This window comes from Montipora foliosa, chromosome 10 (assembly GCF_036669935.1).
Source record: "Montipora foliosa isolate CH-2021 chromosome 10, ASM3666993v2, whole genome shotgun sequence".
Classification (NCBI taxonomy): Eukaryota; Metazoa; Cnidaria; class Anthozoa; order Scleractinia; family Acroporidae; genus Montipora; species Montipora foliosa.
This window is the reverse complement of record NC_090878.1, coordinates 2975204-3000203: the sequence shown is the minus strand read 5'-3', so window position 1 is coordinate 3000203 and position 25000 is coordinate 2975204. Positions and strand designations below refer to the sequence as shown.

The 25000-nt window shown below is 38.1% G+C and overlaps 3 protein-coding genes across 3 annotated transcripts in view; all 3 read right to left on the bottom strand.

Annotated features, from left to right (window-relative positions):
* Positions 1–647: 647 nt before the first annotated feature.
* LOC137973234 (kelch-like protein 2) lies at positions 648–3446 on the bottom strand. The gene has a single exon (XM_068820007.1). It carries the CDS (start codon positions 3387–3389, stop codon positions 1632–1634), a length of 1758 nt encoding a protein of 585 aa, XP_068676108.1. The 5' UTR covers positions 3390–3446; the 3' UTR covers positions 648–1631.
* Positions 3447–5708: 2262 nt separating this feature from the next.
* Positions 5709–22417, bottom strand: LOC137973740 (epoxide hydrolase 4-like). The gene is made up of 11 exons (XM_068820624.1): positions 22163–22417; positions 21745–21878; positions 21157–21227; positions 18037–18115; positions 17630–17694; positions 15094–15159; positions 13171–13222; positions 12143–12226; positions 7989–8150; positions 6912–6985; positions 5709–5926 (listed from the first exon to the last, which is right to left on the bottom strand). The coding sequence occupies exons 1-11, from the start codon at positions 22302–22304 to the stop codon at positions 5836–5838; spliced, it is 1020 nt and encodes a 339-aa protein (XP_068676725.1). The 5' UTR covers positions 22305–22417; the 3' UTR covers positions 5709–5835.
* Positions 22418–24204: 1787 nt separating this feature from the next.
* Positions 24205–25000, bottom strand: part of LOC137973574 (general transcription factor IIF subunit 1-like) — a 14092-nt gene continuing 13296 nt past the window's right edge. Inside the window, exon 10 of the mRNA XM_068820415.1 lies at positions 24205–25000. This exon is cut by the window's right edge and continues 240 nt beyond it. Coding sequence (XP_068676516.1) covers positions 24867–25000 — 134 coding nt within the window. The 3' untranslated portion in view covers positions 24205–24866.

Sequence of the window (25000 nt, the reverse complement as noted above, 5' to 3'; positions counted from 1 at the left end):
TATCAAAGTTGCCTGATATCAGCAACGGTTGGTTGGACATAAAAACAGACTCCAGGTAGTCGGAGAATTCTCCAGATTAAGGAAAACATTAATCAATACTTATTTCAGTTAGTGGAGAGAAACCCCTTCCTGTAGGGGGGATTCTTGCTGCAGCACCATAATCATGCCACAAAGGTTGCTACTCTACTGCTGTTTTTGCTTTTTCTTTACTTCAAACCACTATCAGGAGAATAAGGCGGTCTGTAAACAACTATAATAAGCAGACAAGTAAATAGGAAATACGGTGCATAGTGCAGTATGGTTAAGACTCCGTGCAAACAGATGCAACCTTGTTGGGTATTACATGTTGGGTCGGTTTGCACACACCATTGCATAACTGGTCAAACTTTTGAGCCAACAACTCCTAACATTTCTATTGTTCAGTGATCGCTGAAGCATAGTGCAACCGTGAATTTTGGAACCGTTTTGCCCAGCTCTTCCTTAAAGTGTTGGGGCCATGCACGCACATTACATATGGTCTCCACGGAGATAGCCATGCATTTGTCAGTTCACAAAGTCTTATGGGTCGTATCCTCCCCATAATACACTGTAAAGGCGAGGGTGCAAAATTTGCTTGTTCAAAAGAAGACAACAACCCCATGGCTTGAACGAGTAGTTTGTTTACTGTCAAAACTGAAATACGCACACACATACATTGATATTTGGTAAATAACCGAATGCATGGAAAGAAAAAGGTAATAAAAATACAACAAACATTCAGCTTTCGGGGCTGAAAATCTCACATCGCGTGGTTCTAAAGGTGTTAGGTACATGCTTGTAAATCCTTGCATGGTTGACATATGTCATAAAGTAACACAACAACAAAGACTTCAGGCACTCGGGTACCGTTACATACAGGCACGTCCGTAACAGAAATTTCTTGAAAAAGTAGGAAAAAATAGGAATTTGACGCCCTCGAACAGTAATGGGTAAAAGTTACTCAGAATCACTAAAAAGCTAATCTAGCTGAGTAACATAATTAAATAATTAAAATGATTACAGTTGGCAAACGTAAATCATTTATTATATGGCCTCCTGTAATATCAAATCAATAATATTACTATTAACAGCCACCTGTACAGAACATGGGTGGAAGGGATAATATGCAAGGAAGGAAATACTGTCATATCACTCCTTCCTTGGCAGATTTACATTAGCTGCTTACTAATTCTGAATCTAGTTGATCGTTTTTGGGCATCCTCATACTTGTACTCTTTGAAAACACATAACCCTGAGTCAAGATATACTCAAGGAATTCTAGTGTTGGTACTCTACTTAATTATCCTAGTTTTAAATCAAAGGCAAATTTCAGTGATCACCCATTTATTTTTGCTGCTCCCAATTTATGGCATAATAATTTGCCAAATTAATAGAGAGAGAGAGAGAATCCAATCATTTGGTTGTTTCTTCCTTATACTTTTTTATCTTTCAAGGGATTTATAGGTCTACAAGCTATCTTGAGAGCAAGAATTTTTTATAGTGCATTCATTTGAATAAATTTTCATATAGTTTATTGCACCTTATGAATTTTCTATCATTTAAACATTAATTTTATTTGCAATCACAGTCCACCACCATTCATGGGTGCCAAATTATATACATTCTTCAACCAAAGCTTTAGGAATTTTCAGTCCCACGCCTTCAAAAGAACAGTTTCTTTCTTCTTGTGGAATCCGGTCTATTGGTATGCAGGTCTTTTCAGTCCACTCGTTCAGTGTGGGATCATAGCTTTCAACTGTATAGTTGTTTTCATGACAGTAAGAGTTACCCTTTTGCTTCAAGCCACCCAGAACATACATGGTTCCATTAACACACAACATACTTCCTGATTTTAGTGGGGCATGTAAGTCTCCAATAAACTGCCATTCATTTGTGGAGATAGTGTAAACTTCACAAGTTTTCAGAGACCATCTTCTCTCCTTCCCTTCTCCTCCAGCCACAAAAACTTTTCCTTCATTTCCCAAGCCAAAAGCCATGCATCTTTCTTGCTGCATGTCCACAATTTTATCCCAGCTGTTTTGAACAGTGTCAAATCTCTCAACATGAGCAACAGCTATCCTATCCCGTCCCTGCTGAATAGGTACTCCACCCAAGACATAAATACACTTCCCAGCCACTACTATGCAACATTCAGTCCTACAACCCTCATAAGATGTGAGAATGTCGTCCCAGGACAAGGAATCCTCATTGTAGCGTGAAACTGTTGACTGATAAGAATCGCCGGTATTTTGAACAGAGATGGCATAAATATACCTCCCAACGACTGCCACCGCTTGAATGTCAGAAGGTCGGCGAATGTGTCTCAAAGTGGACCAACAGCCAAACGAAGGATCGTATCGTACAACGTTGGGAGAGCTAAAAGCAAACAACTGGTCACGGTATATCACCACTTGCAACCCTCTAGAAAAGTACTGGTCTTCTGAGCGTTGTGCCAAAAATCTCCACTTGTTCTTCTCAGGAAGATAACATAATGTGTACGTTCCCCCATAAAGACCATAAACCACAATTGCATTTGTTGTGAGCCGTGTCCGTGGTGACTGGAGAGAACTATCTTCACTTGAATAACTCTTCATTTTCACAGCATCCAACAGCCTTTTTACACAAGGATGACTCTCTGTAACGAAGTCTTTTGTCGCGACATCCAGAAGCAGAGTGTCACGCGAAAACAAAACCAATCGAACATGCTGAAACAATTCTTCAAACTTCGATTTTCGATCGCTCTCACTATGAGCGATCCAGTTTTCAATTATTTTAAAAACGTCTTCTTCATTTGCAACGCAGATTTCGTCATTTGAAATCCACCTCTCGACCTCATGAGATTCCAATTTAAGGAATTCGTCTGATTCTGCAACGAAGGCGAAGTTATCGAGTACGAACTTCTTGCTGTTGCTCGTAAGTTCTTCGCAATGGTATTTCTCGGCGAAATAAAACGTTGAAATGCAATTAGTGTTCACCAATCGTTGCTCGAGAAATCGTCCTGCGGTGGTTTTCAAGCACACGAGAAGTAAATAATCCGCTGCGATTATCAAGTCCTCAGCAGTCTGTTCATCATCGATTTTTACTTGGCCTGTGTAGATGAACTCCAGCACCTTCTCCAGAATTGGCTCTGAAATCTCCTCGAATCGAGCAATTGCTTCTTCCTTTTCTTTCATCTCAGTCTGGAGAAGCTTAACGAAGAAGGGACTCGCTGCCGAGAGCACATTTTTGTGTGCCTTGAATTGTTTCCCTTCCTTTGCCACCAAGGTTATTTCGCACAAATAATCTTGTTCTCGTTGCATGTTGAGTCGTTTTAGCATCTCCACACAAAATGAAGCTTGGTCTGCCTGGGTTATGGGTTCCAAGCCTTCCATTATGTCAGACAAGTTAGCTCGTAGCCAGCCCTAAATTTGATCCATAATTCTTCCGGGTGCAAATTTTGGACCAAGTGTATGGGACGTCAAAAGCCCGTCGGGACGTGAGAAGGATCCAGATAGGCGAAGTTTTATCTTCGATCCCTACCCCTAGAAAGAAGTTAAATTGTCACGAGGCCAACGGTCGTGTCCTGTTCTCTATCCCAAAAGCTAACCCTTTTCAGGGGCCCGTTTCTCGAAAGTCCAGAAATTTTACGAGGCATTTTCGGGTGTCACAATTCCCTTTGTATCTCGAGAACGGAGAGGATTTATGTCGTCAAACTTCATAGTCAGTTTTCTTTTTGTTACCTTAAAAACAGGTTAAAAGATCGGCTTTCCAAAACAAGCGGTTGGCAATTTCACAAATGGCTTTTCGGGCCCGAAAAGTTTTCGGGACTTTCGAGAGACGGGCCCCAAGCCCGGAGAAAGCGGCGGGTTCTTTGTGAAAACTGGCTTGTTCTCTTGTTTTGGGACTCTGGGCCTTTATGCTGCATCGTTTGTTATCGATCTTCACGTGAGAGTGGACAAAAGGCCGAATCAAGCCAATTTTTGGGATTAAATCGTCCTCGATCGCAGAGTGATCATTGGCTTCAGAGGTTGCGAGTTTCCAGCCTTGTCTTCTTTTAATGAAGGGTAGGAGCAAATTTCAAAACTAGCCCAGAAAGCCTCAAATCGACACAAGGTGAAGTAAGAGTAAGTTTATTTTTCTTTTTTTCTTCGCTGTAAACTAGGATTAGCCATTTTTTTCTACATTTCATGTTTCCCATATAAACCCTACAAACCGTTACGTTCACTGAGCATTCAAATTATGTGTTTGGGTCGCCTGTGATTGATCTACCCAAGCTTTAGACAAGGCTTTAAGCTTCGTTTTGGCTGTGACCAATACCAGCGGGGACCCCTCCCAAGGTGGAAAATTTGTGAGTAAGACACTTGACCAGCCTGAACCAGGGTCTTTCTTCCCTCACTCCGTCTGGGATGGGGAGATGAAAGACCCAAGGAACGAGGTTGGTTGATTTTGTTTACTTTAACGTCACTATGCAACACTACAACTCAAAGCTTCGCTAAGAAAAATGTATTAGAAGCATAAATAATTTAAGTTGCAGACAACAGAAAACCCCAGTTGCAAGCCATTTTATTTTTGCCACCATGCGTCCTTTTGAGGCCTTATGCACAACAGAGCGCGAAGAGGCGAGGTAAGGTGAGGTGAGACCTCCTTTTGTATTTTGTTTCATTCAAACCTTCCTTCCGTGTTTTAAGTAGATATTTTTACGTTTAGCTTAATTTGGTTGCCAGTCCGTGGTCGCTGAGCACCGCGCCGAAAGGGACGATGCGAAAAACTTTGGTGTTGTTATGACGTCATCGTACGACCTTCCGTCCGTTCACTTTTCATGTAACCTATCAAATATGGGAAATGTTGCACTGCAGGAGCCTGCGTTTTTTGGTGAGAAGTTGTATATTTGACCCTGTGTTTTAGCAAAACAACCAAAAAATTTTTTTAACAACCATAAAACAAGCCAAGTAATTTTAATATGTCGCACCACGTGGAAAAGAGAGGAGACAGAAAAAAAAACCAAATAATACAGTAAGCAGGTGACGAGTAAGCGATGCTCAACGTGAAAGAGAGCGACTGACAGCACGAGAAAACGGACGAAATATCAGTGACAAACAATGAAAGAGAGAGCAAAAAAGGTAGTCTGAGAGCCCTAATAAAGGGAGGAAATTATATTGACAAGCACTGGAGGAAAGCGCGTGAATGAGCACGAGAAAACAGGCTGAACAATGGTGACGAAAAACGGCGAAAAGAGCATGAAAGAGCACGGGAAAACAGACTAAATTATAGTAATGAACGGGAAGGACTGGTAGCATAGTAAGCATAATTAATGTCACTGTAAGCATAATTAATGTCAGCATAATTAATGCCACTTCGTATAACCAAAGAATCAATTAGTATTTTTTATTTCTTTTTGGTGTTTTTATTTAACGTTTTGTTTAAACATAAACATAAACATAAACATAAACAAGTATAATTGAAGAGCTCCCCTTTTAGGTTTGCTTAGCCTGCGGTGGCAGGCGTCCGAAGGGCAGGGAATACTCCTTTTGACCCTTTCTCTCCCCTTCGACGGCCTGCCACGCAAGCTAAGATTTGCTTGAATATATACACTAATTAAAAGACACCAGCCAGAGAAGGCACACGGTTATTGTCGCAACTAGGTTAGTGCAGGGATTTTGACAAAAGATATCATCACACAGATCTTGGAAACAAACAACCAACGAACAAGACCTTATTGGTAGATTTAATGTCACTTCGTATAACCAAAGAATCAATTAGTATTTTTTATTTCTTATTTTTGTTTTTCTTTAACGTTTTGTGGAAAAACATTTCAGTTTCTACTTCTGGTAGTTTTAATCAGGGATGAGCAGCCAAGAATTCACGAATGTATTTGTTTACTGCTTCCGGGGCATCCATTTGTACCCAATGATTAGCTCCATCGACATATCTGTTGAAACAAGTGAGAGAAATGTAAGGGGAGCAGAGGAACAAGTCCAGTCGCTAGAGCACTCGGCTTCCAAAAAACCTGTCCGAGCTTATCGTCATCATCATCACCATCATCATCATCAATCACAGCAACAAGGGGGAAAACGTTCTTTAATGAGCGTTAAGCCTTTCAAAGTTTCACAGGACTGTCGAGTAACAATTCTATGTCTCAAGAAAATACCGCCATGAACCTCACGATGCGGAACTCTATTTTACCGCGTCACGGCTGAAGTAGTAACAAGGACACAATCGCATCAACTCAAATGAAATGACCCTCTTTCAGGACAGCGTTTCTGAGCAGAGTTGACCATGTATTGCGCCTAGTCCGAGTGTTAAACCTAGGGCCCCCTGACGGGAAACGACCTCTGTCCCACATACTACTGTGTTACATAATTCTCAGCCACCCTTCTCCTTCCACTTGCTGGAGTGATTGCTGATGAGGTACGTCGCATGACATGAGAAGCAAGGAAAGAGAGGGAATGTCAAGAAGTGCAGAATAGGAGGACAACGATGGCTTGATTCTAAAAACTTTAGAAAGAAACGTTGGGTTTTAATTCTGCAGACGCGACTGAGTGTCATTTGAAAGCAAATCTATATCTTTGGGCGTAAGGCCCAACGAGTTTGCCAAGCAGGAAGGTCTCTGATGAGTCCCTTGGTAGGGATGAAACGAGCTTCGTAAGACTAACCACGAACAATGTATTGTCACAAGTAACTCTCAACTTTATTGTCAAAAACACATTCGTTCTCGATACTTACAAACAAACGTCTTTGAATGACAATAATCACAAGGAAGAGGAAGGGAAGGCAGGATAGGGATTGTATTGGAGGAGATAAGAGGCCAAAAAGTAAAGAAAAATATTGGTGAAACTGGAAACAAAATGGGAAAAACTTAAGAAGGACATGCGAGAGTCGAGCAAAGGAATTTAATGTCAAAATGAACTTCTTACTTGATCGTCAAATCCTCCACATATTGTTCTGTTCCAATCAAACAATCAGTGGTGAGTGCTTTATCTTTGTTTCCCTTTAGGTACAATTTTAATGATTAAAATCACCATAAAATACCAAAAAAAGGTTAGCAAGGACAACAACAAGAATTTTACAATGAATTGATGGTTTTCTAGCAACCTCTAGAGATTGATAATGATTGTGTAATGCACAAACGGTGCGCCATAACGGTCGGCAAACAAAAAAAGCTAAGGGAAGATCTTTTGTTTTCGTCAACCAACATGGAATCCATCAAGTAACTTTAAAACCACAAATAATAAACTTTTATGACATAGTGTATACATGGAGATGGTTATGAAACTCAACACCATTAATTTCATTGAGTACATCACCAATCAGCAGTTGTTTGCAACCAAGTTCACCCAAAAAAAAAATGTGCATGGTCACGGTCAATTTAACGTGCTCTCCAGAAGGGATTCATCTGATTCATAACCAATCTCTCGATTAACTATGGTTCAGGTTTCTTTGATTTGCAAGTTGCAGCCGAGGCCTGATCGACCACTGTTATCCCACCGTTACCCATAGCAAACAATTACTGTTGAATAATGAGGTTTTTGGTGATGTCCTTGATAATTAACTCAGCCGATTCCACTTGCATTACTTCAGATACCATAAAAGCAAATCCAACAAGAATATTGATTTGTTATAGATTGTTTTGAGGAAATCAAGTGACAGAATAGCCTGCAACACAGACAGACAAAACCGCCGGTATAAACAGACTATACCGGGATTTCGTGACGCATCCGGCTGTAACGCAGGCTAGTGACAGAGGTACTTAAAAGTGGGACCCAAACAAATAATACACAAATGTCAGAATTGACTTGGTCAGTAATACATAGCAAACAAAACAGTTTCTTAAAAATTAAAGAGGCTATGCAATATCCAGAATGAACTTGAGGTTCTTAGCCAATCAAATTCAAAATAGGTACAGTGGATTATGATACAAGGTATGAATGTGGCTTCTTCTCAATTAGATGCAAGACAGTAAGAACAATAATAAGCAGCAATGGTACACTTACCCATACAACAAGAGTGGGAGCCTTTATCTTTGAGCGAGAATAACCTCTAGGCAAGTCATTCGTAAATATATTCCTGTAATAGTTCAGTGGGCCACTGAGCCCAGACTGACTCAGAGCATACTTGTATGCTTCCACATCTTCATCGATGAAATTCTTCACACGCTGAGTAAAAATAATGGCAATTAAATATACACTAGGTTTTGGACAAGAGTTAAATGTTCATATCGATCCCCTTTTTTTAAAATGACCCTTTCACATTTGGGTTGCTCTTTTCTTACAAATATGCAATAAACACAAAAACGAACTTTCAGGAAAGCAGAAGCTTTACTCCCTTTCTGTCTGCATTTTGCTCCACTTGGGTGCTGATGTCTTTGTTTTCAGAAACAAAACTTATGATTGTTGAAAAAAAAAAAAAGATGTGACATATCAAAAAAAATAGTTGTTTTGCACAGCCTACTTTTTAAATTTGAAGGGAAAAAAAAGGAATGTTTTTAGGTAAGTGAGGAATTCAACTCCCTGCCTCCCTCTTTAAGGCCACTTCTGAGGTTGTTTATGGAGAACTAAGATCAAGCTTTGAGCATGCACCAACTGTATGTGCAAGCGTTAAACACAAATTTGGTACTTATACAGTTAAGTATGAAAAGAAATTCATAAACTACCCTTTACAGTAGGTTTGGACACAAAATCACTCGATTTGGGTAGATATCTGGTGATAAATAAAACTGGATTGTCACCAACCGCACCGACAGTGTACTTCTGTGATGAGGAGAGTGAAACCTGTGAGCATTTATATATATTTCACGCTGCATAACAGAAAGATTCTGGCTGGATTTTAGTTACTGGTGTGATAATATACTGTCTGATGTAAGGACCCTTTTTTTAAAAAAAAGATGACTTTCTGTTAATCAATCATTTATTGTCAACTTAAGTCTGCGAGGCTGACAAGGTGGCTGTCTTAATAGAGCCAAAGTGCGAGAGTGTTGTGTATGCAGTAAACATTTGGAGTGCTCTAGAGAAAATGTGTAATGTAAGGTTAGGGAACAAAAGCTGCCTATCATGTGACTAAAAGAACCAATGAAAGCGAGAGTTTTGATGTGCAACATCATGGGATAAACACAATCTTCACGTGGAGAGTTGTGAGGTGAGTATAAACAATGTTTTTTTCCCATTTCTCAGACCATTGTGTTCTGTACACTTGCCTTGAGTGTTCTTAAGTATTTCTTTTTGAGGCAGCAAGTTCAAAATTGCGTGAACGAGCTCAAGACTGAACCAGCGAAGTGTTCTTATCAGCCAGTGTTGCCTGTGTTGCCATTACTTGTTTTTTGTTTTGTGACCATTGAGTTGTGAACAATTGACACGTAATTCATGGCTGTATCTTGCAAGACAAAAATTGTACAAGTGAAACAACTTTCTTGCGTCATGCAGGAGAATTTTTGAATTTGATTCCCCATCACATGTTTTACACTGAAAACGCTTTGCCGATTTTGTATATGACATTGATTTATCCAACTTAACTATTGTATATTTCTGTTAAAATTACGACCATCCAAAAATTAAAGCAGTACTTTCAATATCACTGCAACACACATTGACATTTACATTGTTGTTCAAGATACAAAAGGTGCAAGGGTGTTACTTACATTTTTATTGTTAACTTAATAATTTGCAGATACCAGACATTTGTCTCTAACTCATATAAATCTACAGCCACAGTTTGATTGAAATCTGTAGCAAGTGGAAGCAACTGCTGGCTTTGGAGGTATCTTCTTGTACAATGCACAGGTATCACATTTGTTAACCACTTGCCTCAGCATTTCAAATAGCTCTGAATCTCTCACCCCTGATTTAACCAAGAGCTCATAGTTTGTCTGCAATGACACGTCCAAACTGTTGGTGAATTTTAATTAGTTCCTTCCTTTGTTTGTCATTGTCGTTGGTTTCAATCACCTAAGGGACTTCAGATTGATTGGTCTTCTGATCAGTGTACAACTGTGTTTGAAATGATGTGTCCACATCTTGGATTCTTGAAACCTGGTTGCCTAAAATGTGACTCCCTGTCATTATTTGGTAAAAATATTCGGCCAACGCATCGGTAGTGTGTCGGCCGATGTGTCGGTAGTGTGTTGGCCGACGTGTCGGTCATGTGTCGACCGACGCGTTGGTCGACGCGTTGGTGGGATCGAATTCTTAAATTTTACCCATTATTTAATGAATTAACACAATAATGGCCTGAAGATGTTTGAAACAGTTTCACTAGCTGACCAAACATTTTTGCAGTGTCACTGTTCACATCTAACACAGTTTGAGCCTTCTTTAAGGAATTATTATTGCTCAGCAAAAGTGGCAGCTTACTTAATTTCCACAACATCAGTTTCAGTGGTGCACTTTGTTCCACCAACCTGCTGACCATCTCCAAATAAAGAAGATACGATCTCTGGATTTTCTTTTGACTTGAAAATTATTTCTTATCATCATCTAGAAGATCAAAGTAGTTATTCAATTACTGTTGGCCACAGACTGTTTTAGTACAAGCAGTGTCAACAACTGCAGTAGAAAAGGCTTCACACGTGAGTACTTCACTGGGGTCCACATCTCTAACAAGCAAATTACATTACAATCTCTTGTTTCTTCTTGGTTTTCACAAACAACCTCATGAACATCTTCCTTGTGTGGGCAGTCCTTTACCCAGTGAAAAACAGATCCACATATTGCACATTTCGTACGATTCTCATATCTGTCCAATGGATTTGTCCCTTTCTGTGTATTCTTCATTTTCTGCCCTTTTTCGCCACTAGAGCCGCGGTTAAAACCAGATCTTCTAGTTGAACTATGATGTGGACTGCCAGACTTTGTATAGCACACAGTTTTCTACTTAACTGTGGTATGACCGCCACCCACAAAACTGTCTGAATGTGATGAACCTATAAAGATTTGCTTAAGTGCAGATTTCATCAAGAGAAACTTTAAATCCTTACATGTAGCTGTAATTAACGCCAATAGTCTATCTACTTCTGATAGACCAGCACTGTTGAGGAGTTTGAAACTTAAAACAGCAATGGGCAATGACATATCAGATTTTTTGCAAAGATCATGCCTCCTTTGGAACTCGATTTTAAAGCTGGAAAGGTCTTGTCCTTCTTCTCTGTGATATTTGTCAAATTTGGCATAGTTTTCATATGCTACATCGATGGAATCCGAAGAAATACATGTATGTACAGTATCTTGTCCTACTCGCTGATAAGAATTTGCATTCCATTTTTGTCGCTCAACTTTTCCACATCAATTTCGACTGCTTTTGCTCCTGTCTGTCCGCACAACCATAAAGTAACTGCAAGTGCCTGTTTCTTCTCGTCCACATCCATCATTCAGCGCCAAATTTCCAACTCATTTTTCCATGTCTCAAACAAAACTCCTGGGCCAAATATCGGCAGATTCTTAAAAGTGGAAGGAGCTATCTCGTCGTAGTAATTGAATCTTCAGTGAGTCCATATTCAAGAGAGTTAAAGGTCAAATTGCTCGCTTTGCTACCATGAAAAAACTCAACTTTATTGAACTGGCGCACAACTACGCCGTGAAAAACGTTCTACAAACACAAGCCTTGATCCCATGATACCCTGCAAGTCACACTCGGTACCCCAATCAGGGAGACCACGGTGAAGTCCCTGTGACTATAACCACAATTTACACACACACACAAAAAAAAGAAACTTGATTTTATTTTTTATTTTGTTTGGCCATTGAAGGCTATTTTCTAATCCTCTTTCTAAGTCTTTTTTAAAATTATTCCTGTTATGGAAGCAATGGATTCATTTTGTTATCAGTTTTTTATCACCTGCATTTCTACCATGGTCTGCCTATGGCATCCCACGGAATAAACAAAAATTCTGGCAAATTGAAGGCCACTATAAATTTATGCAAACTAATTGTTGTTCCTTTAAAACAACGTTATTTCACATAGAAATTCAGGACTTCAGACTTTTTAGCCAATAGCTCTCGAATTTTTTTCCCCGTACATACCCACACAAGTTATATTTATAGTATTAAATACCACTAACTACAAAATAAGTTGTTTACTTTTCTTTAGATGAACTACGTGTACATATTGAGCCCAAACGTTCAGAAGCATGCACACACCTCATTAACAGTTAGCTAACCTTATAAATTGGGCCAAGCATTTTGAAGTCATCAGCCTCAATGAGGTACTCAGGAAGACATGGCAACTGAAAGTAGAACATGTACTGCAAACAAAAAAGGAAAGCATCGAAGGCATTAGGTTGTTAATTGCTGTGATAATTAGAATATGCCATTTCAAGATTCACTTCGATCAAAGTGAATCCAAGTGACAAATTTATCTGTGGAGGGATTTAGGATTTGATAACCATTTCTAAGAGTCACAGTAAAAAAAAAGCACACATGCCACATCTATACCAATATAAACACAGATACACTTAACTTGTTGCCCTAATTAAGGGTACATGTATGTTCTATTGACTGTATTCCGGAATAGGAATACATGGAATAAAAGTTAGAAATCCTTCGTTTTTACGAAGATTCACTTTAAAATTGTCAAGCACCTGCTAAAATACTGTATTAAACATATCTTTAGTATTCTTGACTTATTGCTTCAAAATGCTAGACATACCATTTAAAATCACCATTCCATGTATTCTTATTTCTGGAATAGGGTCAATCAAACACACCCTATAGACACATCCTTTTTCATCCTCAATATATATCACACATTAATTTCACTGTCACATAGAAATTATAGGGATCTTGAGAAATACCGGTAACTGCATCAATGAGGACAAGAACACCAGAAAACAACAGGATTAAAATTTTTAAATGTGGTTTCTTTCTTTGCTGTTGTCATCAGGTGAACACCAGATCCGTTAATATTGACACGCACTTAAGTGATTGGCTAATAAATTTCCCTCAAACCATCCAAAGGCATGATAGTTAATCCAATCAATGAGTAATTATGGGTAGAACACAGCACAAGGCAATAATCCTTTATCCTTTAAAACTATAAGGTGTTTGTTTGCAACAACACAACTGAATTCCCAGAAAACATGTTTTTAAATGTACAGTAGGACTGTTGAAGCCTGCGCTCACAGTCTTGAAAATATACTACTGGTATGTGGAACTGTACTTATTGGAATTTATTGTGCATCTTCCTTACCCAAGAGGCAAAGAACTGCTTTCTTGAAGTCTGAAGACATTTGCGAAAACAGCTAATGGACCAATAAGACAAGAATTAAGTTGTTAGTATTTTTGCACCATTTCTCAAGAATATTGTAATAATGTTAGCCATCTCTTATTACACACCGTACTAACTCAATCAAACTCCGCAGCATTTAATAAATTTTGAGTGTGCCCGATGTGGTGTCTATTCAAGGGCAGCGTTTACATTTCAAAATCATAATATTATTTTCTTAAATCACTGCATGACGACAATTACAGTAGATCATTTGTAAATATTAATTAAAACAGAAACATGTTTACAGTTTTAATGTCTTGCTTTTTTGCTGACTAAGATAGAATAGTAATTGTTTGGTTTGTGATCAACATTCAGAAAATTACACACGTCCTTGTTTTTTTCTTACAATCCTCCAATAAACGACACATTCTTCTTATTGGGTGCAGCATTTATTCAAGGACAGTGTTTATTGGTACTTTTCCTTCGATCCATCTGAGGCCTTTAATCAAGGGTGGCATTTATTTGAGGGTCGCGTTAAAGCAAGTAAATATGGTACTCTTTCAAATAGATCACTAGTCTTCAAAGTTCACATGAAAATGTTAACAGACATACATGTAGTCTTCCTGAAATTAGATTAACTGGAGCAATCTTCAGCTCTGATGAAAGGTATCTTAGAAATAAGTCACAGAAGTAGAACTAATACTCTCTCATTGAAATTCTTTTTTTTTTTTCACATATACAGTGCAGATCGGAGATAAGCGAACCAAAATATATGAAAAAAACACGTAAACTCATCTAAAAAATGCGGATGCATGTCAACACATACGCAAAAAGGCTCACTAGTCTCAGGGAGAAAAAAACAATTGCGCCCTGCTAGTATTTATGAGCTCTCCTATTGTCTTTCTTTTGTCACCTTGTCTTTGTTTACTCTCAATCATTTGCGTTGTGGTGAATGTGAAAATAATTTGTGTGTTTGCTGGTTGGTGCATCATTAAAAAAGCAAAATATATGACCATATGCTTATTCTAATGACGCAAAGTCCTTCTGGCTGGTTATTTGTGTTATAAAGGCAAAAAAAATAATCAAGTTTACTTTTGGAGAAATGGTTAAATAAACCTATCAACAAGCGGCCTACAGAAACCTTTTTAACATCAAAATTTACATGAAAGCATTGAGAACGATAATAAACAAACTTCGTGCCAGCGCATCTGTTTGGTCGTAAAAAAAACCAAGATGGTTATGCAGTAATTACAAAATGAATTTGACCCTTCAAGGAATTTGCAAGTGTTTGATAGACTCTCTATGATCTGTATCCTTCAGATTGAAGTGAAGCTGGTCTAAGTTGCTTCTTTCTTCAAACAGGAGTAACAAAACTAGGCAGAGTAAAATGCAAATATACCGGTGATCAAAATCGTTCTTATTCAGCCTTCTCAAAACCGGCCGGTCGATGGCTCACTGAGCCACCTCCTCAGAAAGCTTGACTGTCTCCTTCCAGTCAGAAAATGTCGCATAACACATTTTTAGCTCGAACGTGAAGTCACTGGAGATATTACAAAAGCTTGAAAAAAGTTTGTTTCACGTACAAATTCGCGTCCGCAATATTTTTTGGCGTCGTGCACATGAAATGTTTATTTAACTAACATTCCAGTATTCCTTATCAGACTCCAAGCAAGTGTCAATTCCATATGTTAAATTTCGTCACTTTAAATCCCCCAGATTCAACTAAATTGCATCTGTGAGTGTCTAAATTTAAAAAATTCCCTAGGGGAGCATGCCCCCAGACCCCCCTAAAAGCTTGTGTCCTTTGGGCACTTGCTTGGGTGACTTTAGCACCAAACCGTCTCCACTTTCCTTATGACCTGCTCCCGAAAAATATTTTGAGAAGGCTGTTGTTATCAATCTTACCTTGGGTGTGGGCTGTTGCAGATTATCAGCTTGTCAACAAGCCCTGGATTAATATGCGCAGTGGCCCTGAAAACAATTATTTAAACAATCAAGTTAAATTAACCAAGACTGCTTAACATTTTATCCTCAAAACTCAAAATGTGGCTTTTACAGGGCCACTCTTGGTTTGATTTTCAAGACTTCAGGAAAGGTCCAGTCTCAAGACGTGTCTAAGGTTGTGTGATGTTGTTCAAGAAGCCAAAAAATTGGCAGGAAAAAAGGGACACGTTAATGTTGAAGCGGTGATAAACCTTGTCTACAAAACTCAAGGGATGTATGTTGCAGAACACACATACAGTACTGTTTGCATAAAGGTAGGGAGTTATAAGGGGCCATGGCTCAATAAAACTAATCAACATTTAGCCATGACTGTAACATTCTCACCACTTTATCAATAATATTAATATTTTAGCTCACACATTCTTTAATTAAATAAAGCTCATTCTGGAAAATTCATTTAGTATATACCACACAAGTGAATAGTGCTTTCTGCGCACACTGATTGGCTAACTGAAAGGTGATCAGCCGAGTACCATTCACCTCCGAGAAGCCAGTGTGCAACATCTGAAAGCAGTTTCTTGGTTCTCTTTTATTCAACTTGTGTGATATATGTAAAAACAATTATTTGCCTCCACTTTGGTGAATAATGAAGTGTACACAAGGATGGTCCTGAGAGTCTTCAGACGTTTTGAACATGCAGCATAAAATAGAGAGAATGGAAAAGCAATAATAATAATAATAATAATAATAATAATAATAATAATAATAATGATAATAATATTATTGTTATTATTATTATTATTATTATTATTATTATTATTATTATTATTATTATTATTATTATTTCGTTCATTCACACGATATGTTGTTAACATGGTTTGTAAACTAGGCATCAAGCCAGGACCTATGGCCTTAAGTGTCTAGTGTTCTTCTCAAGATTCTTGCCGTTCCCAACAAGGAGGCTTTTTGTAGTAATAACGTGCAATCTAGTCCAATTTTCTTCAACAATGTTTTCAAATTTTTGCTGAACGTCCCTAGTGCACCAATGACAATAATTGTCATTGGTCCAATTATTGGTACGACAATTAATTTTTTCGGCAGCTCCAGATTTTCCCAATCTCTCTTTTTAATTCTTGGTATTTTTCCATTTTCTCTTGTTCTTTTTCCAGCACTCTTGTATCAAAAGGGCACGCGATCTTTCTTTCTTATCAAGAACAACTACATCAGGTCTATTATGCTCAATTTGATGGTCTGTTTGAATTCGGAAGTCCCATAACACCTTTACTTGATCGTTTTCTATAACTCCTTCAGGATCATGATCATACCACTTGTCTTGTTGAATTTCTGACAGAGTTTCCAATGGATAACTTGGCCTACCTTATCATGTCGCCACAATTTATACTCTCTTTGCGCCAATTTCTTACATTCCGCTACAATATGACTTACGGTCTCTTCTCGTTCTCCACATAACCGACACATCGGAGACACATCCTCTTTATCAATCCTGTTTTTAATGCTATTTGTCCGTAATGCTTGGTCTTGTGCAGCGGTTAGCAGTCCTTCAGTTTCTTTTTTTAGTATTCCCCTTTTTAACCACCCCCAGGATTCTGGGTCCCTTACTTGTTCTGTAGCTGTCTCCAATTGCCCATGTAATGCTTTGTTCTTGTATTTAGACATTCTCTCTTCAGACACTTCTATATTTTGTTTTTTTGGTAGGCCCCTCCTCCAGAATATTTTCATCCGATACGAAATGAAGTAATCTTCCCTTACTTTCTCCAATGTATCTAAACAGACTGCCCACTTCAATGTTCACACAGTCTTCTACACTTAATAATCCACGCCCTCCCGCTGCTCTTTTCAGATACAGTCTATCTACGTCGGCTTGCGGATGGAAGGCTCTGTTTATTGTCAGCAACTTCCTGGTTTTGCGATTATTATTATTATTATTATTATTATTATTATTATTACCGGTATTATTATTAAAAGGATCTCAGGTTAACCAATCTGCTCAGTCACCATAAATCAGGAAAAAATATTATGGACAAGTTCGAGTTTCTGAGTGTACATTAATTTTTAGTTTGTTGATATGTTGGTTCACAAGCAATGTTGGGAGAGCTTCTTATTTGAAAATATGGAATTGTCATTATTAATGAAATCTGAAATCTTAACATTTTTTCTCTTTAATGTAACCTACACTGTACCTCTTTATTTCCACATCCTCTATGGACTTTACGTGAACTAATGATAAAATGACCAGCTGCAAGTTGGCGCAATAGCTCATTGGGTAGAGTACTTAAATCATTGGTTCAAATCCTGAACTTTTCACGTTTTGCTTTCGTTACTGCATAAGTACCAGTAACATTCATCACAGCTATGAACTACTATTTTGTTACTCATCTGGGCCAAGTTACATATACCTCATTTCTCACAACCCTGGTCATAAGAAATCACAAGAAAACAAGACAAGTACATGTAACTATTACATATGTATGCCTACCATGCCAGAAATCCACCCCAGTCGTGGCTGAGCAGGGTACAGGAACTGTAACCAAGAGCCTCAATCTGAAGACATAACAGCAACAAGTCTATTCACACACAGAACATAACAACAATGAGCTGAAGTACATGTATAACGAAATTAACAAAACAATATTATTACTTTTTTCCTTGAGTTACTTAGTATTAAAAGGGGAGCTATGTCACATTATTTTAGGGTGTTTCAGGGAAAACTATAGTTAATCACAAGTTTACCACTTGAAAATGGTAACATGGAATTCTTTAACTGATAAAATTATTGTTACATCTCAGACAAGATGATTCTTATGTTATTTAGAAGACTGACAAATTAACAATACTAATAATTGCAGTATAATTTAGCAAGGCTATAAACAAAGCTTTACTTACAATTTCCTTCACATCATTCACCAAGTAAGACATCTTGTATTGGCTTCGTCCCGTAGGGACATCACTATCTCCATAACCCCTTAAATAATAGTATTATACAAAATGTTTATACAATATGTTTAGTTAAGCCATAAATTACTATTATACAATATGTTTAGGCTATTACATTGGGATTTATATAAAATTTTTATATGTACATTATGCATGCAGAGTTCTTGTCAATTTTTGGGGTCTTATGCTCATGCATACAGACTGCTACATGTAAGTCAGAGGTAGATCTTGATTGTCAGTGGGTTTGACAGTTTGGGGACGAGAACAAACGTGACAGTCTGGCTTGTAGACTGGGTACTAGTAAGTGCGAGTCATTGTTTTCAAGTGTCGGCCACTGCTTCTAGCGTTCGTCGTTTGTATATAAATCTGCGGTCGTTTTCCCTGTTTTGGGAAAATTTTGAAGAGCTTTCCGTCGCAAATTAGTTGTAATTTTTCAAGGTAAGTTATTTCTGTTTCAAAATTGATCTATCGTGCTATTTCAGATTGGTTTTCTTTCTTTCATTTCGAAAACGAACTACACTTTCCTGCCTTGTTTGTTCTTTGTTATTTCATCCAGGTGACGTTGCTGAGTGGAGTTTCCCCGGCAATATCGATACGGGAGTTGTCTAATCACACAAGCCAACATATCTAGGCTTGTGTTTAGTGCGGATTGCACTGAAGCTAAGACGCTTTCGCAAGCCCACATTCATTGGCTTGAAATCCGGTGTGTGTTGCACCACATACCTTACAAGTATCTCACAAGCTATCACAAACCAGTATTTATTGGCTTGAAATGTCAGTGTGGGTTACACCCCAAACTGAAAGAGTTATTGTACTCTAAAAAATACTTGCATTGAATAAGAGTCTTGCACTCTCAAAGAATAGTATTTCGTACTCTTACTGTTGTCTGCTACTAGCCGCCAGCATGGGAACAACAATTGAACAATACCAGTCAAGGATCGGGTGTCACAACAATTTTGTGAAAGCCAAGGATGAGAGGGTGATTTTGGAATACGATGCTTATGATGTTTTACTTAAATGTGTTTTACTTGCCAACATTACAACAAGTTGTTGGACATTACAAGTCGTGTAACAAGGTGATGTTTTGGTTTACGCAAATGATGTGCTACAATGTTTACATCCCATTGCTTATAAGGCAAACAAATGATGTGGAGGAAAATCCAGGTCCTACAATATTTGATATCACTGATCCAACAACCACTGTGTCCGCTGACTCTAGTCAAGGAAGTGAAACAATCTTTGGTGTGAATGCTGGTAAAGTAATGTGTAGCAATGTCACTTACTGCTATTACTGTATATACCATCAAATACAAGGTATTAGTTTGTGGACTAATTCTACTTTGAACAATATTTTGGTTATTGTAATTAATCTGTACTACTGTTCTATAAGATGTTCCGTGCGAAGAAATGACTATTTGCTGTTAACTGATGTTCCAGACATGGTTTCAATATTTGATGAAGTGTATTCATTACAATATAGTGTATTAATGCCATTATAATTAGTTAACAAACAACAATTGTAATTCCATTGAGAGTTTGAAAATACTTCTAGAAGTGAATTTCTAAGAGACATATATGGACCAATGTTTGATGTCATAAACAAACTTCCAGTAAATGACTCACTATATTGTAATGAATACACTTTATCAAATATTGAAACCATGTCTGGAACATCAGTTAACAGCAAATAGTCATTTGTTCGTACTGAACATCTTATAGAACTGTATAGATTATTTCCAATAACCAAAACATACTGTTCAAAGTAAAATTAGTCCACAAACTAATATCTTGTATTTGGTGGTATAGCATAGCAGTATGTGGCATTGCTACACATTGCTTACCAGCATTCACACCAAAGATTGCTTCATTTCCTTGACTAGAGTCAGCGGACACAGTGGTTGTTGGATCAATGATATAAAATATTGTAGGACCTGGATTTTCCTCCACATCATCATCTGTATTTTTAGGTATTGCTAATGCTGTGTGTACCATCAATGTTTATTACTGCTACTCCAGTAGATGCTGCTAGTAACACTGTTGGATTCTCAGGATACATTGAAGAATGTCTATGAGTTTTTACTACAGTGTGGTAAATTGTTTTTTAAATCAAATGGCTTTTCCCAGCACCACCACCTCCAGTTATAAATAAATAAACTGGTTCAACATTTTGTGACTTCAGGCTGTTAAGGTTTTCATTTTATTTCTAGTCCATGAAAGCACCCTGTTGTAAGCTTTGGGTTGCATTTTTTATTATGTAATGATCTACATGTAACTGATTGACATAATTGGTCATCAGATATTTCTCTTGTTTATACATTGTTATTGCTGATGGACTGTGATTTCCAGTAGTTTGGGGATTTGCACCAAGCTCTGAGGGTACTTGTTCATTGAACACCTCATCTAGTGATGATTCATCTTAGAATTCTAGTTGAATTTCAGCATTCTTTTGATCATTTATAAGATCACATGAATGTATGACAGTGCCATGCTTGTTTCTTAGCCAATCTAGTGCTTCTGTTACTACTAAATAGCTGATAGAGATGATGTACATGTAGCATGCAGCAAGAGTTGTCTAAACTGTGCAAATGGCAATAAGAGAAAGATTTAATAGCGGCAAGTCATCGATGTAAAATTCTAAACAGGTCCTGAAATTTGAAGCATATTTAAGGAACCCATTTCACTGCTGCATTGTTATGGCAAATTTTCAACCAATCACGCATGGTAAAAGTGAGACCGCAGTACCAAATCCTATAAGGGCTGAATGGAGTTAAACTAAGCATGAGACCCCAAGTACGCATTATATTGCGGTCCTATTTTTTTAACAGAAGGTAACAAACACATAATAGCAGGTAACTTTGTTACTTGCCACTATGCCGGGGGCAGGGAGCAAAGCCCCTGCTGTTTGTAATCAATTCTTTCCTTGGTCTGTTCCTTTCTCTGATGTGGAGTGGGACCTTGCATAATGATGTTTGCTGATGGCAGACTGTCTGAGTGATAGCCATATCCTGGCAAAACAAAATGGTCTACCAAACTACTTGAAAAATTAGAGAAAGTCAAAAAATAACAAACCTTAAATCAACAGCAACCACCCTGAACTCATGACTGAAAGCTTTCAGCTGATATCGCCAAGAATACCAGAACTACACGTACAAAGAGACACGAAAAGAGAGACACGAGGCAGTCATATTTTCGTTTCAAATTACTTTTGACTATTTTGCTTCTCTTAATAAATTAACCCTTTCAATCTTGAGTGCGAGACTTGAAGATTTTATTCTACCAAGCACCAGACGATTTTACTCGTCAATGCACTTACAGTGTAATGCCCAGGACTGAAAGCATTAGCAAAAAATTGCTAGCAAATTAAAGTAACAAGGAATTTATGTGCAACTGCCAAAAATTCTTTAATGTAAAAACTGAAATAGAAACCCTTTATGACACAGCCTTGTATAAAACAATGAGACCCAGCAGTTGTCAATTTTAAAATTATTTTTGAGAAATGCTCTGTTTTAACAAGACTTCACCCTGCACATTTACCTGTAAAACAAAGTCACCCACAAAAACTGTAGCTTCAAAAATATCTATAGATGCTTTAACTTCTTTCTTATGCTATCTTAAACACTCTTAACATTACAAAACAAAAGAGACAATCATCTTTACCTCCGGGAACCCATGAAGGCAAAGCATGAGTGGCTTCCCTGTGTCACCCTTGGCAACATAATGTATCTTGAGATTAGAAGCTGTCCTCAAAAAACTGTGCTCTCCAAGCTCAGTATCAAGAAGGCAACCAGGAGCTATAGACAAAAAAATTTTAATGCATTAATAAGAGAATAAAGGTTGGTTGTCTTGTGGTCAGGAGAAGGGATTACTGTAAACACCCACAGATGAGCCACACAAAAATGAATTGAACCGTTACACTTTTTATCGGACCCGTGCCATTTTTCCTCTGTCGTGTAAACGCGCCTTAACATGGCTGGCCATGTTAGCTCGCCATGTTGACTAGCATATATCGTAGCCACGACTCGCGTGGCTCACAGCTTTTATACTTCGATAAAGAAAGAGATTAGCCATCACTTACGTGCTTGCCGCTTTTTGGCTCCTGACGGTAAACCAAAGTTCTTAATTATTTGCCATAACAGTGCCAAGGACACCAGAAAACCATAAAACAAGCTCAAACTATAAACAAAAATAGGTGTCAGCAAATCTCCCGCCTTTGCCATCTTGCAACCTTCTTGCAACTTAAGTTCCTTCAATCGTCTCAGCCAATCGTATGAACGTTTTAAATCAAACAACGGAAGGAGCGAGGTTGTCACGCAATCTTCTCACCCACCCCGGGTAGTACGTCATGTAAGACTCGATGATTATGTACCGGACCACGCCACCCCAGTTTACAAAGAAGAGGGTGCCAAGATGATGGATAGCACTTTCTTAGCAAGACCACGTTCCTAACCAACTCCATCATAGAGATGGTTTTATGGTTTGTTGAATCCGCCATCAAATACTTAAGACAAGTCTCAAGTCGACTCTGAATGTAGATACAATGCATGTTGCTGATCCATCCTCTGTTTAATTGAAACAGGTTCAGGAACCATTTCCAGTACCTCTAATTTCGGTCGCATTTTGGCCATATATAGGTGCTACTTGTTGATTATCTTGCCCCTCCAGGGTAGACAGTGCAGTAACATCTACGCTTTGTTACCTGATAAACGAACAGATAAGTACACGTTCGTAGATATTTACATCTCTTCATAAGCAAAGCTTTTGCAGCAATATACCACAAACGGGAATGCAAATGAAGAATTGTGGTTGCTTTTTCGCGTCAAAGTTCAAGTTAAATTTTTACAATGCACGCAACACACCTCAAGCAATGCTAATTGAGGCGTGTAGTGTAATGACATAGATGAAAGTAAACTTACAAGCCACGAAATTAAGATAAAAAGAAACCTGAAAATACATATTGAGATTACACAATTATAGAAACGGACGGACTGTAAAGAAACGTTGCCGTTAAATAACTATTTAAAAAGTGGATTAATAAAGGAATAAAACACAATTACTGGTATAGGGTACGATAATAATGATTATTCCTATATTTTGATATCAATGAGCGGGCGTCACCTTAATATAAGCCCAATATAAGCTTTCTCAACTCCGAGTGCTGTACGCAGAAATTTGCGAGTTCGTTTTTTGAATGGCCTTTTTGCAAGAACGCGCCAGCCAGGATGAAGAGAGTTCCATAATCTCCTTTCAAAGTTAGCAAAAGATTTCAACTGTAAGTTACTTAACCATCGCGAAAGGAAAGCGACAAAATACATATGAAAAAAAAAGATATGAACCCACGACCTCTGCGATACCAGTTCAGGGCTCCACCCAAACAACCGTTAGCAGGTCATTTTGTTAATTTTTAAGCTGACCAGCACTGTTAAGGATGGTGCCTTCTAATTCAAAGGAATTTTTGCCCCGGTTTATGATTATGCAGGAAATGTAGATCATAACAAGTGTTATTGAAATCCAAAAAGAAAATAGAGGTTAACCACGCATTTTTCAAATATAATTGATGAATAATATGTGTAAAAAGCTTTAAAATACAAAGAAATCTATGGCATTCTTTCTCAAATTGAAGTTTACCCTAACCCTAACCCTACCCCCACTTTTTTTTTGGATACCAAGAGTACTTATTAAGATCTACTTTCTCCGGATAGTTTTAAACCGTGCAAAAATATCACTGCATTCGTAAGCAGCACCGATATCTCGAGATGCGCAGAACGTATGCTCAATAACAATAGTAGGTACCGTCCTTACACCTCTCTCCTAGCACTTCCGTGACCCAAACCAAACCATAGCCCCCTCCCCCCCACCCACACTTTCAAACTTACTCCGCGGCCCCTGAATTTACATACACACAGATTTGTGAAGAGAGTCATAATTCCCGGGTTCAAATCCCGTTGTTACTGCTTAGTGCATGTTCGTAACTGCGATGACCTACAAATAGTAAATGCTTATTCCCGCAGTTCATATTTGTATTTCACAATAGTGTAGTCTTTATAAATTTTTCACGTTACCCTCCCAACACGACCCGGTAACTTCACAGTGATAACGAGTTTGAATAACAACAAACAATTTAGGTGCTAAAAAGGCTTATTTAATTCTGCTCATTACAATCCATATTCATTATTTTCACTCTTGCCTCAGGCGATCATGATTTCTATAGTGGAAGTTGATAAGTTTAAAATCGCATGGCCTTCGAGGCAACGATAAAAACTTCAGCGTTTAAATCTCTTTCCATGTCAAAATGTGATGTTTTACTCTGCCTCTTTGTAGCATCAGGTTTTAGGAACTCGTCATCTCACGTTGAATTTTCAACATCAAAAAAGAAGTTTCCAAGCCGAAGTTGTGTCTAAACACGAAGAGATTGCAATAGTTTAAAAGCCGTAGAACTTTAAAGGCCTTAGTAGGCTCTGGACAATGACCGGATTTTTCTTTGTTGGCACAGGACAGTTAAGTTCCTCCACAAACTGCAAACAGCCAAAGGGTAGCCTCTTTCAAGGTAGCAGCGAAAGTTCTTTTATATCAATGCTTGTTTAAACACAAGGAATCACATGCTTTACGCTATGAAATACAACCATGCGTAAGGAGAGGTTTTCTATCTTATACTCTTGTCGCTTTCAAGAAGGCTGTCACCAGAGAAAGATATCGCCAAGATAGTACCATTCTACAGGCAAAAGTTTCGCTGCTTTTGCTAACGAGCTAATTTATTTCCCTAAGAAAATAAATCTCAGTTTTCAGTACGTCTGTTTAAGCGAGAGGTACAATTTCCCTTTAATAGTCTTCTGTTCTGGCTGTAACTTCCTCACAATCGCAGCAATCTTCTTTACAGTTTCATCATTCGTTAATCCTGTTCGTTTGCTTTTGAATT